We start from the raw sequence: 12,274 nt of genomic DNA, 5'->3' as shown, positions 1-12,274 counted from the left end.
GATCTTAACATTCAAATCAAGCCAAACTGTTTCATATTCTTTAGAATGCAATCAACGCATGCCTTCTACAAAATACTTTTTTTTAAATCTGGTTGCAGTGCAGCAAAAAAATAGTATTTTGTATTTTAAATGATAAAAATATAAATATGTTTGAGAAATTAAAACAGAGAATTTGGAACAATTGCATAAAGAATTTGCTGTTTAACAATCTTGCTGCAGCTAATTCAATATTGTTACATTTCGCATGCCAGACAATACGGCAGTTGGGCGTCTGTGAAGTCACATGCCCAAATATGACGTCATTCGACATATGACGGCACGCCCTAATAACGTTGCATTGGAGACCCATTAAAGAAAATATTACATTTTTAAAGCTTTTAGGATTTATTTGAAAGTGAAACAGTAATGAACATTAGACGTATGTGTCCATCCGGTAGCAAGAGGGTTAAGGTGTATCTGTGTTCATCCTGTTTCATAATAATGATGCACTCGCTATTTTAAAAATGTGCAACAGATCAATTGTATACAATTAACAAAAACATTTTAATAGTCAGTACCTTTATCTATTTTTTTTTAATCTACAGAAAATAGTAGTTTGTTAATTTCCGCATAAACAAAATTTTTTTCAAGAGAATTTTTATTATTTCAAACCATTTCAATGTACTCTAATTTCATATAAAGATGAGCCTTAGCAATCCATTTTTTTTTTTTGCAAACGGCATTAACACATTGATGTTCTTAAAACGTTAAGAAAATTGGGTAATATCCTTTTTCTTTCAAATGAAAAAAAAATATTTTTTTTTTTTTTGGTGAAAAGAGTCAACAACTTCTATAATGTTAACTTTTCTCACTGACTCCAAATCAATGATCTTGTAGGACAACTGATTTGACTGTAACCTGTGATAGTATTTGTTTTGTTTGGATTTGATTAATCCAGAATCCAGATATAGAGTTTATTAAGTTATATTCTTCATTAAAGAGATAAGGGTATCATATTATGAAATATACATGTACACAACTATATCTTACATCAAATCCTGTAGTAGTAGTTTCAGTATTTGTAATTACTACTGGACCAACAGATACAACATTAGGGATGTTGCATCTGTTGTAAATGTCATTTGTAAATGATGCATTGTTTGTTTTGATTTTATCATCATGACCTGATTTACAGTCTTTAGCAAATTTTCCATCAGTTTTATAGACCACTTGAAGTACTATGATGTAGGATGGTTCATCATACTCTGAAATAGATATGAAATGTCAATTACTAGTACATTTTATGTAAAGGATATATTCACTTCTTTTCAATCAAAGTTGAGATGTCTTTCATTTTTTAATTTATGTTACTCATATTCTGATCAAAACCACCAAAGGTTAAGATACCAACATCCATGTCTTCTAGTTTGATGAAGTAAAAAAAAACATGGATAACCAATTTTATTTGCTAATTGAAAATTAAGCTGAATAAAATAATTTAAGACAGCAGAGAAGATAATTCTATTTTAATTGTTTATTACTAAGACTTAAATAAAGAGTGAGCTATTTATACTGTAAATTTATGATGTCTCTAGTCTGGTCAAAGGGTCAGAGTGTCCTACTTAATCAAACGATAAATTGTTCAAATTAGATAATATGTTTTCACGTGCAGAGAAATTTCACTTATGACCAGTGCATGATTGGATTACATCTTTCTTATTGGTCAATGATCTTGCGGGGTCAGCACGAGTTCACGTGTAAGTGCGTTGTGGTCACTTCCTTTTATCATCAGCATTCGATGTGTTAACTTGTGATTCTTATCAAATAATTTGTTAAAAATTCCCACCCACATACCTCCCTTAATGTTATCTTTTGAAGTAGATATGTATATATGTTTATTTGTGGGGCAGATTTTTCTCCCCACCTTTGCTATTCTTTGTCATTTATTCAATTGATATGATATTAGTTGATGTAATTTCGTATTAATTATGTGTTATTATTTCATATTAAATATGAACTTTTATGTCAAATGTTTTATTTGCAAAATGTTTTTTTTGCATTTTATGATTTTGAATAAATGACCTTTTTTTCGTCAGTTTAGTTTTTATGTCAAATAGCAAATCAAGCTCAGACTCTGGCCTGTGTATACATAGTATGTTTATGGTATCCAGCTGTTTGTCTTAAAGAATATTGTTTATATTGAATAAGGGAAGTGGTATTATAAGAGGAAACAGAAACTGTCGTGTCAGCAAGGGCTCTGCTTGCACATTTTTGTTTGAGATACAGAAACAAATAGTCCTTAATGATGTAAACAAAGCAATACATAATTGGATATCAACTTTTAGTAATTTTTAGACACCAGGAATTATTTCAGGACATGCTCTCTATAAATATAGGTTTGTAAAAATCTAAATACTATATATTTTTGCTGTAATTTCAAAAAATGTCGCCAAACATTGATTTTCGACTCCAGAAATCAATTTTTTAATAGAATACAATACCTCAATATTGATTATCTCTGAAACCCTAAAACAAATGTTTCTAAACATTTGAGATTTTTTATCAAATATAATTTTTACCACAATTTTGAAAAGTGGAAACTGGAGTGCAGTTATAACTATTGCTTAATTTTCTATGGAATTCGAAAACAAAAAGATGCTTCTCAAAATTAGTGCTTTTTAACAAAAAAATATGATTTTACAAAAACAAATTTATAGAAGTATTTAGAATCAATTCCACCTAAATATCAACATTTTGTTAAAATTCTAGCATAAAAACATGTTATCCAAATTTCAGATTATTTCCAAATTGTACATTAAGGGGCCATGTAAATAACTACATTGTAATCAGCTACAAACATGGAAAGTGCAAAAGTTTACATTTGTTCAAAATGCTCTTCAAGTTTCATATAGGCAGAAACTACCTCAAACTTAAACTTTTATCCTATGTATCACAGTCGCAGGTGAGACAAAAACCATGTAATTCTAAAAACGGGAAATTTCACTCTTTTCACTGGTTTCTAAATGAACTATATCTGAGGTATCTATCTACTTTAAACATACTTATGCATGTATCAGGAGGTAAAGCTGGAAGCCACATATTTCGTCCTGTGCAGGCATATTTCTTTGTTGTGTTTCCGTCATAAAACACAAATCCACTATTACATGTAACTGTGCAGCTAATGTTGCCAGAAGTACAAAACAGAGGTGTAGCATTTAGCACACTTACTGGGAAAGACTCTCTAAAACATGCAACAGCTAGAGAAAAAAAATTCAAGATTTAAATGATTGGTTTGTAGCTTAATTGTAAACTTTTTAAATGTTTTACATTGTCTTACAGGCTTTCACACGAGTCAATATGTGAATACATCTATAAGACTCACACTTGCAGATTGATACCATAGCTTTTAAAACAATTGTTGAAGATTATTCCATTAAGACATACATGGGATAACCACCTGACCCATAAGTGAGATTAAATAAAACTGTCTTCCCTTGGTCTCAAGAATGTTTTCATAAAACAGCCCTAAACAATGTGCACCTAGTGGTACAGTTATATATTAACATTAATTGCGTACTTTAATTTTATGGCCAAAATTAACCCTTACCGGACCTTATCCTTTTCGTGATATAAAGGAATTCTCTAAATTAAACTATTTTGAAATAATACGCTGTATTAACCAAATATAGTTATCCTATAGCTCATAATAAGAAAGTATTTCACTTTAAAAAAAAAAAAGGTTTTTTTTTCAAGCAGTCACTGAACCATGAAATAAGGCCAAGGGCAATGAACATATGACAGACAGAGACTTCGTATCGTAACATAAGGTATCCGCATGCAAGGTATGAAGCATCCAGGTCTTCTAGTTTCTGAACTATAAACCTTTATACAAATAGTTTACGCCATCGCCGTTGCCGCCGCATTCGCCAGATAGTAATACCTTTTTGCGTCTTTTGTCGCAAGCGAGACATCAATTGCAGGAGTGTCATCCTAGTTTGTCCACATTTGATTGCAGGTTTATAAAAACATAGGGTGTTTTGTTGTTTTAACAATGATAGTTTATTTCTGAATTATAGTCATATTTTTTACCTTTACTTTACCTGTAAATATTATAAAAGATACTTAATTCTACTATTAAATCAAAGAAAATATGCAAAAGTATTTTATAAATTTAACAGAAAATGTATTGAATTTGACAAATATTTAACAAAAATATCAAAAAATATTTATTATTTTGACAAATTATCGACAAATTTTTTAAATTGTTGCTATATTCTTGGCTTATGAAAAAGTAAAATAATGAAACATTTCAATATTTTTTTTCACCTTTTATACTTTTTAATATTGACAAATATTTTGTTCTGAAATTTAAAATAAAAAACCCAATTAATTCTAAAAAATAAAATATAAAATATAAATGCAACTGTTCAGTAGCCAAGCTTTACAAATAACATAATTTGAAAAGCAATCTGCATCCAGCTAGCACTATTTTCAATTTATAATAAGTTCTATGTTCCCACTAGTGTATGTTCTACTGCCAGGAAAACAGGAGATCATCAACTCACGCTTCTTCATTCACATACGTTACATCGCTCAACTACATCAGTTACAACTTCAACATGAAACAGTATTTATCGATTACGAGACAGAAACCAACAACGCAACAAGGACAGTGTTCCCAGGGGTAACCGTGAATGGCTGCTTCTTCCACTTTACCTAGTGTATTTGGCGAAAGGCACAGAAATATGGATTAAAGTCATACTATAAAAAAAAAGGAAGACATTACTCGACTTAAACGACAAGCCGCAGTATTATCTCTTATTCCACTCTACCTTGTTGAGGATGTTTGGCTTACAACTTTAGAAGGCATTGGTGAAGCTGACAACATACCCGCTACAACATCATTTACTGATTATATGACAGAGTCTTAGGTTGAAGGATATCGCTTTTTGTGGAACCACTACTTTACCGAAGGACAAACATCACCAACCCCCTGGAAGGTTGGCCCAATAAAATTAAGAAGTGAATGAAGAGACCCTACCATGCCTTCCTCAACATCTAGGAGATCATCGAGTTACTAAAGAGGACTCACGCATTAACAGAATGTACCATTATCCAGTATGCCGCAGGAGGAGCCTGCCCACCAAAACGACGACGATACAAAGTTATAGATGCCAGCCTTCAACTACTGAAAGACAGATACTAATGGACACATCTTCGTGATATACTACTATGTCGCAGCATCCCATCTTCTGCATTTGAACTGAATGACTTTTTGAAATATTGTAATTTGTGACTTACCTGTAGTGACTTTGTAAATAAAATGTTTGTTTGTGACTTTGTTAATATATAAATGTTTTGTTACTTTTGAAATACATATAATATTTTGAAAAATATATTTGATTCATAAGTTAAAAAAATATGTTTGCAATTAAAGAAAACTTTACCATATATTGGTGTATTTATACCATAATCATTAAATTATTGTGAAAAAAATATTTGATATATAATTTTTTTTTTTTATCTACAAAATGAAAAATATCTGAATATGTAGAAAACACAGATAAACTATCTACCTATAAAGTTGGAATAGACTATACAATTGTATGCTCATTAAACCTTTAGTCTTTTTTGTTTTCTTTACTAATAGATAATTGGTATAATTAAATGTTGGCAAAACAGGAGTAAACCATTGCATGATTAGTAGAGTAAAGCGGTTCATCATATCGTGAACATGAAATGTTTTTTTACCAATTTCTGTTTTTTTAATGTGTAAATGCTACTCAGCGCATCGTACTTGAGGAAATCAGAGACCATTTATTATGTTACACACCTTTTCGGGTATTTTTCATTGTTATTCAACGCAAAATTACTATATACGATACCTGTGACGATCTCATTTTATAAAGGATCTCTTTTGTTTACTCATTGTTCTTATAAACCCGGTGTAGGACTTTAAGTAATGGTTCTATTTACTAAAAGTTAATCGGGCATGACCAATTAGACACGACCCCTTAAAATCATGAGGCCCAAATTAGGATCGGAAATTAAGTGGAAATTTAAATCTGTCCGAAACCGGGAAATTTTGACTCCAAAAGGAATTTATTTACAAAATGAGTGCCTATTTCATTTTCTTTTAAAAGCCTTTATTGCTTGTTCAGTCATTTCGTTTTGTTTTCCGTGGAGAAAAGGGGTGATAGCTCAAGTTGCGAGTTAATCTTCAGTACATACGAAATCTTTGAATTTGCAATTACATGGATAGGTTAAATAAAACGTCTATAATAGGGGATCCTACATACAATAAATACGATACATATTTTTGGTAAATTATAAATCAAAACGATCGATTCAATTTATCTGAAATAAAATGTTTATGATGGTAACGCAACTTTCAGGTGAATATTACATACAACATCATAAATCGGTAACTTTGTTTCGGATTTTCAATTTGTGCTAAAATTAAAATGTCGAAGGGTAAGCGGGAGGCAGATAATGAGTTTGATTATCAATATGGTGTTTGAAGCTCAAGAATGGAATCATAATTAAATCATGTAAGAACTTTGGATGTTTTATTATTTTTTTTGTTTCATTTTATTTTAGATTGTTTTCACCAAAAGCAAGAAGATCTGCATTTAATGTAACTTCTAGCATTTTTGTTTTCATTTCTCCCTTTTCTTTTGTTTTATTTATTTATTACATTACGTAGTCCACATCAGGGTTTACATTGTATCTTATTCAAGGGGGAGGGGAGTAGAACAAAAAAAAAATTGTCATTGAGTGGCAATAATTAACTCATATATAGAAGCGAACAACGATGGAAGTCTTGTCTAGGTAACACAATTTGCTGTATCAAGTTTTTCTTTATCTGGTATAAGTCCAGAGATGTCATTATTTCTATACCAAAGTCAATCCTTTGGGTTTGAATAAAAGGAAATAAACATTAATGAGACAGCAACCCAATGAAACAGACAAATCAAAACATTTAGAGTCAGCATACAGTCTTTTATAATTATAGAAAGATGCCTATACGGAATATTAAGCTCAAAACCGCCCTTTGACTAAAAATTAAGGAGTTTATTTAATATTATTCACCTTCAAATATATCCCAACAGGCACAACAACATTATGCGTGGTTGAAAGATATCACCTACCCTTTATAGCTTGCTGTTCGGTGTGAGCCAAGGCTCCGTGTTGAAGGCCGTACTTCTTATATCTATTGAAGCCATATTTAAGAGTTAAAATTTGATAATGAAAGGTTGATAAAATCAGCAGAGCGGAAGCGGAAGGTAACGTAAACTCGATCTGTCACTCATCATAGTAGATTCACATACTAAAAATCATCTCAATATGTGAAGACGTTTAGAAAAAAGTCTGTTTTGATGAATGGAAACCTTCATTTAAAAGAGAGATTCTAAAAGGACATTATCTTGGACACCTGAATAATATGAAATATTTTTACACCCCCCCCCCCCCCTCTCTCTCCATGCAAAAAAAATGTTCCAATTCCAGATTATAGATTATGGAACTCATCCAATGTACCTTGCTGCTCACGAGGAAGCTATTAAACCAAGAATTCCAAGTGGTGAAGTTGAAATCATCCCTTCGTAAATTTTATTGTTGGTTGACCGTTACGGAATATCCGTTTCACAGATGATAGCGACTATGTTCCTAATGTCGTAACTGCAATCCCGTCCTCTTTTCGCAAATGTGACCTACTGAATTAGACTTATTACCGGGTTTGTACTAACATGAGCAACACGACGGGTGCCACATATGGAGCAGAATCAGCTTACCTTCCGGAGCACCTGATATCACCCCAAGTTTTTGGTGTGGTTCGTGTTGCTCAATCTTTATAGTTTTCTATGTTGTGTTTTGTGTATAAGTGTTTGTCTGTTTGTCTTTTTCTTTTTTAGCCATGGCGTTGTCAGTTTAATTTCGACTTATGAGTTTGAATGTCCCTTTGGTATCTTTCGTCCCTCTTTTTCATACAAATTTGAAGAGGATTTGATAAGAAATGAAGGCCTTATTATGATGAAAAAAAAATTAGGAAAATGTTGTTGCGTGGGGTATAACAACTAATGAATTATTTTCTTTGATTGGTGCAGAGAGTCATTTAAACTATGCTTTACCTTTAGTTTCTACCAAAAATGAACATTGATTCTCGGCTCCCCACTTATCACTTGCAGTGACAACTACTTTTTTCTGCTCTACCATTGTTGTATGATCAAATGTTATTAATTCTGAAGGACTAAATATAAACTCAGAATCTGAAGGTGTAACTGACACAACATCACTAACATTGAAGACTTCACCAGCTGCAGTCTTTATGTATATTGTTTTATTAAGAGGGCATATCAATTGATGCCCTGCGTTACCTGAAATAATAAGAATAATCTTTATAAGTTCTTATTATGATCCGGTTACCACTTTTATTAAAAAGTGACTTTTCGTATTAAAAAATTCAAAATCATATTTTAATTTCGTCGTGCTTTTAATACCTGACACGTCTGAAAATTGATTAAGTTCGGAATTTAACAATCATATCCAAACATTACAAAATTGGTATCATTATTTATCTGACTAATTGTCCAAAAGAGAAATTTATATTTTATTACTCAATTTAGTGTTAGTAAGTTAATTCCAGTCATAACATTTGACCATCTTAGATCACAACATAAACAATAACATATTAAAAAGAGCACACATAGAGAAACGGTATGCTTTACAAACAAAAAGGTAATTGCTTGTGCACTTGAGGCTTATTATACAGTTATCTCCCATGTTTAAAAAAAATACTGGAAATCTAAATAAGATGAAATGCACAGAATTAACTCCTCCAAACTACTTTATATCATGTAAATTATACTTATGTTAAGCATAAAAGGAAAGTTTTGCAAGACAAATGACAGATTTATTTGCAATAGATCATTTTCAAGTCATTGTCTTTCCAAAAGGTCCATAACTTTCTATTCAATTGCGTAACAGGAACGAAATTTTAACTTGATTTACAACTTCTTGTTATACATGTTAAATATTAGTATATATAAAATATACCTACTCTACCCAATAAATTAACATACTGTAAAGAACATTAATTTGTTTTGCAAAGGGGCAACTTGTTCTGCATTATTGCTCAACTTAACCAACTTGAACTATAACTTATTATGAGAAGACAATTAAATGAATGATCAATTCAGCCCTAATATGGATAAATCAACATGTACTATACTGATGAGTTCAGCCTGTTGATATTATTACATATTTTCGGCGTCTGGTAACGATTTTTAACACAATATTTGACAGCCTTTCCTAGAACAATTTATACATTGACGATCACTGTTACATATCCGTCATTCGCAACTAAAGAACATAAAAGTTAAGGATAAGAAAGTTTAAATGTTTGAGCATTTCTTCCCATGTACTTTTTGCTAGGTAAAATGAATTGAAATAAAGATAGGACTACTTTGAAGGAAATTAAGAAATCTCAATTGTCAATAATGTATCATGACTGAGAAAAGGTTATTATTGAAATAACAGGTTTTACCCCTGAATCACGACAAAGTAAATATTTTTCCAATGCCTGTTAACTGATTTTTACATTTTGTAATGACATTACTCAAAAATCCGTTTGACAAAGTGACAAGTTATGTACATAAGCTGAAACATCCAACGTCGTTTGTTTCATGATTGAGGCCTGAACAGTAAATTACCTGGTTAATCAGAAAAAAACAAATTGAGGGTATTAATGATTTAAAAAGTAATATTGAAATCCATACTAGTATTAATTTTGTTAAAAATATTAACTGAAATACGGAAACTTCGCCGATTGTTGTCGTGCTACTAGGCATTTTATTAATGCCGTTTAATGTTAAAGTTTATAAAAAATTTCAAAATTTATATCTGAAAACGACGAAGAAAGAAATGTCTTATTATTTATTATGCGAGTTGTCTTTGAATACTTTTTTCCCTGTTGAATCAAATCGTGTGTTGAATATGAATTTAAGATTCAATGTTCGTTCATGAGACAAACACCAGAAACGAAAAAAATACATTGCTCAAAACTCAGCACTACGCAATTCAAACAAATTCTCAGAGATCGAAATTGAAAAATGCACACATCTATCTAGGAAGTCAAATTTAGAATTTATTTGATTATTCTTAACTTCAAAATCAGTGGTCTCTAGGCTACACAAAACAATTGAGTAACATGAGAGCATCCATAAATCAAATACATGTAACATGGTATCCAATTTAAAGTATGACTAATCCTGATTGTTTACAAATCAGCTACACATTAATAATTAATTGTATGCTCCTTTCTGTAGTAAAATGAAAAGTTCCGAAGAAAAGGAAAATCACAAAGGGTTACTGCTCCGATTTGGAGGACAGAAACAGAAATGTAACGGCTTTTTATTTACTAGCATATTTATTTTCATATTAACTTTTCTTCTTAGAGGCGTGTTATGCAAGCTGCATGTTATATCACAGATTTTTTTCTATATTGTAAGTTGCTACAAAATAAACCACTGGAACAATGGTGGTAATATAATTTATAATATACTTAGCATTAATATGATAGTTTTTTATATATGTGTAACGAGTGGAAGTAAACTTGTGAGTCAACTCATTTTAGTGGAAGTTAATTTTGTAGAACTTATTGATGGATAGCGCAAGACACACATGAACTATGTTAAAATACCTTGTAAATCAAAATCATATTGTCAAAAGATAGCCATGAGAATGAAGAAGTATGTGTTTTTTTTACAAATCGGTCAATTACTCTTATTTTCACGCCTGTCTATAAATCATAAAATCGGGTCAGGCAAAATGTGACAAAACATAATAAGCGCATCGGAAGTAGCCTTAATTTGTTTTTTGTCTGTTATTTTTAGTTACATTTTCTTAAGATGACACATGGCACATTTAGTGAAGTCTAACAAAAGTAGAACTGCATATTTGCATTATTACGAATAAGATAGCGAGACTAAAAGTAAGATTAAATTTTATCCTGATAACATATAGCATAACAGAGGTCGATAACATACCATAACATGTTACATCCGGTAAAAATTTTCCACCACTCTCACACTTCAAAACCACCTCTCGCATGTTTGTCCCATTAATGCCAAATCCTCTGTCACAAATTAAAGTAATTGTCCCCTCATATTGCTGTGCACCTGAGGGGTACATACTTCCATTTAGGGTTCTAGGTATTGGACACCATATTTCTGAAAAAATAAGGTAAACATTAAAAACTTATGAAACTAAAGGCTTTTGATACCAAGGGGCCCGGACAATTTATATTCATAAGTAGGCTAAAACAGACAACCAAGTAAAGGACATCAAGAAAAACGATTTAACGACAAACAAGAGTTTAGAAAACACACTGCAAAGAAAACTATTCCGAACAACACGAATCTCGCCAAAACATGGGTTAAACTCATGTGTTAAGAAGGGTAGGCATAATTTGCTCTATAAGTGACAACGTTAGATAAGCTTTACTTTTAAAACTTTTCCTTTTAATGTTTTATTACAATGTAAGTATATTTTGGTGTCGGAGTAATAAAAATTAACAGCTGCTGTTAGCTCACAAATGTTGTCTGACCAAATAAAGGTGCTAAAAAATGTCCAAATCTCGCAAATCGATTTAAAAGTGACAAATAAAGGCAACAAAGCAAGATGTTAAAATTGTTTAATGTTCTTGCTTCCTTTGTGAATAACGGATGAAAGTTACCTATAGCATACTTTAAAAAATGCTGATCCATGAGAAAATAGAAATTTGACCAATATTACCGACAATTATTTCTTCAAGACATATTTCTACATTTTAGGAATGCTGTGGATAAATTACTTATAATCATTTTAGATACCTCTTTTGTGCGATTTAAAAACGTTTTCCTCATTTCCTTATATTTGCACAACAGGAAAACTGAAAAAATCTAAATCCTCAAATTTTTTATGATTTATGCAGTTTAAATGTTTCCAGAAATTTTCTATAACATCATCAAAGGAGAGTTACATCTAATTAACAACCATATATCGTAAAAGACTTACATATATATTTGAGTTTTAATCATTCATTATTTTCCATTATTACGTTATTTTTTGAACGGGAAATTTTATTGTTGTATTCTGCATTTAGGGGAAGACGTTGCATCTTTTAACAAGTCCATTTAGCAGTAAATATACTAAATGGGAAGTGGAGAACAGGCATAAAAAATTCCGATTGAATTTAATCTTCAAAATAATGAAAATTAACAAACAAACAGAAGGACAAGTTTTGCATAAATGTTAA

General features: G+C 31.1%; 1 protein-coding gene across 10 annotated transcripts in view; it reads right to left on the bottom strand.

Moving 5' to 3' along the window:
* Positions 1-12,274, bottom strand: part of LOC127709457 (uncharacterized) — a 378,921-nt gene that overhangs the window by 328,753 nt on the left and 37,894 nt on the right. For all 10 annotated transcript variants that reach the window (XM_052215024.1, XM_052215025.1, XM_052215026.1 and 7 more), the window contains exons 16-19: positions 11,025-11,207; positions 8,109-8,354; positions 3,042-3,236; positions 1,030-1,244 (exon numbers count right to left, since the gene is read on the bottom strand). In XM_052215024.1, the coding sequence (XP_052070984.1) occupies positions 1,030-1,244; positions 3,042-3,236; positions 8,109-8,354; positions 11,025-11,207 (839 nt within the window). The remainder of the gene's footprint in view (positions 1-1,029; positions 1,245-3,041; positions 3,237-8,108; positions 8,355-11,024; positions 11,208-12,274) is intronic.

Source organism: Mytilus californianus, unplaced genomic scaffold, assembly GCF_021869535.1.
Source record: "Mytilus californianus isolate M0D057914Y unplaced genomic scaffold, xbMytCali1.0.p SCAF_7, whole genome shotgun sequence".
Taxonomy (NCBI): domain Eukaryota; kingdom Metazoa; phylum Mollusca; class Bivalvia; order Mytilida; family Mytilidae; genus Mytilus; species Mytilus californianus.
Note: the sequence above shows the minus strand (reverse complement) of the source record. Positions and strands in the feature narration are given on the sequence as shown.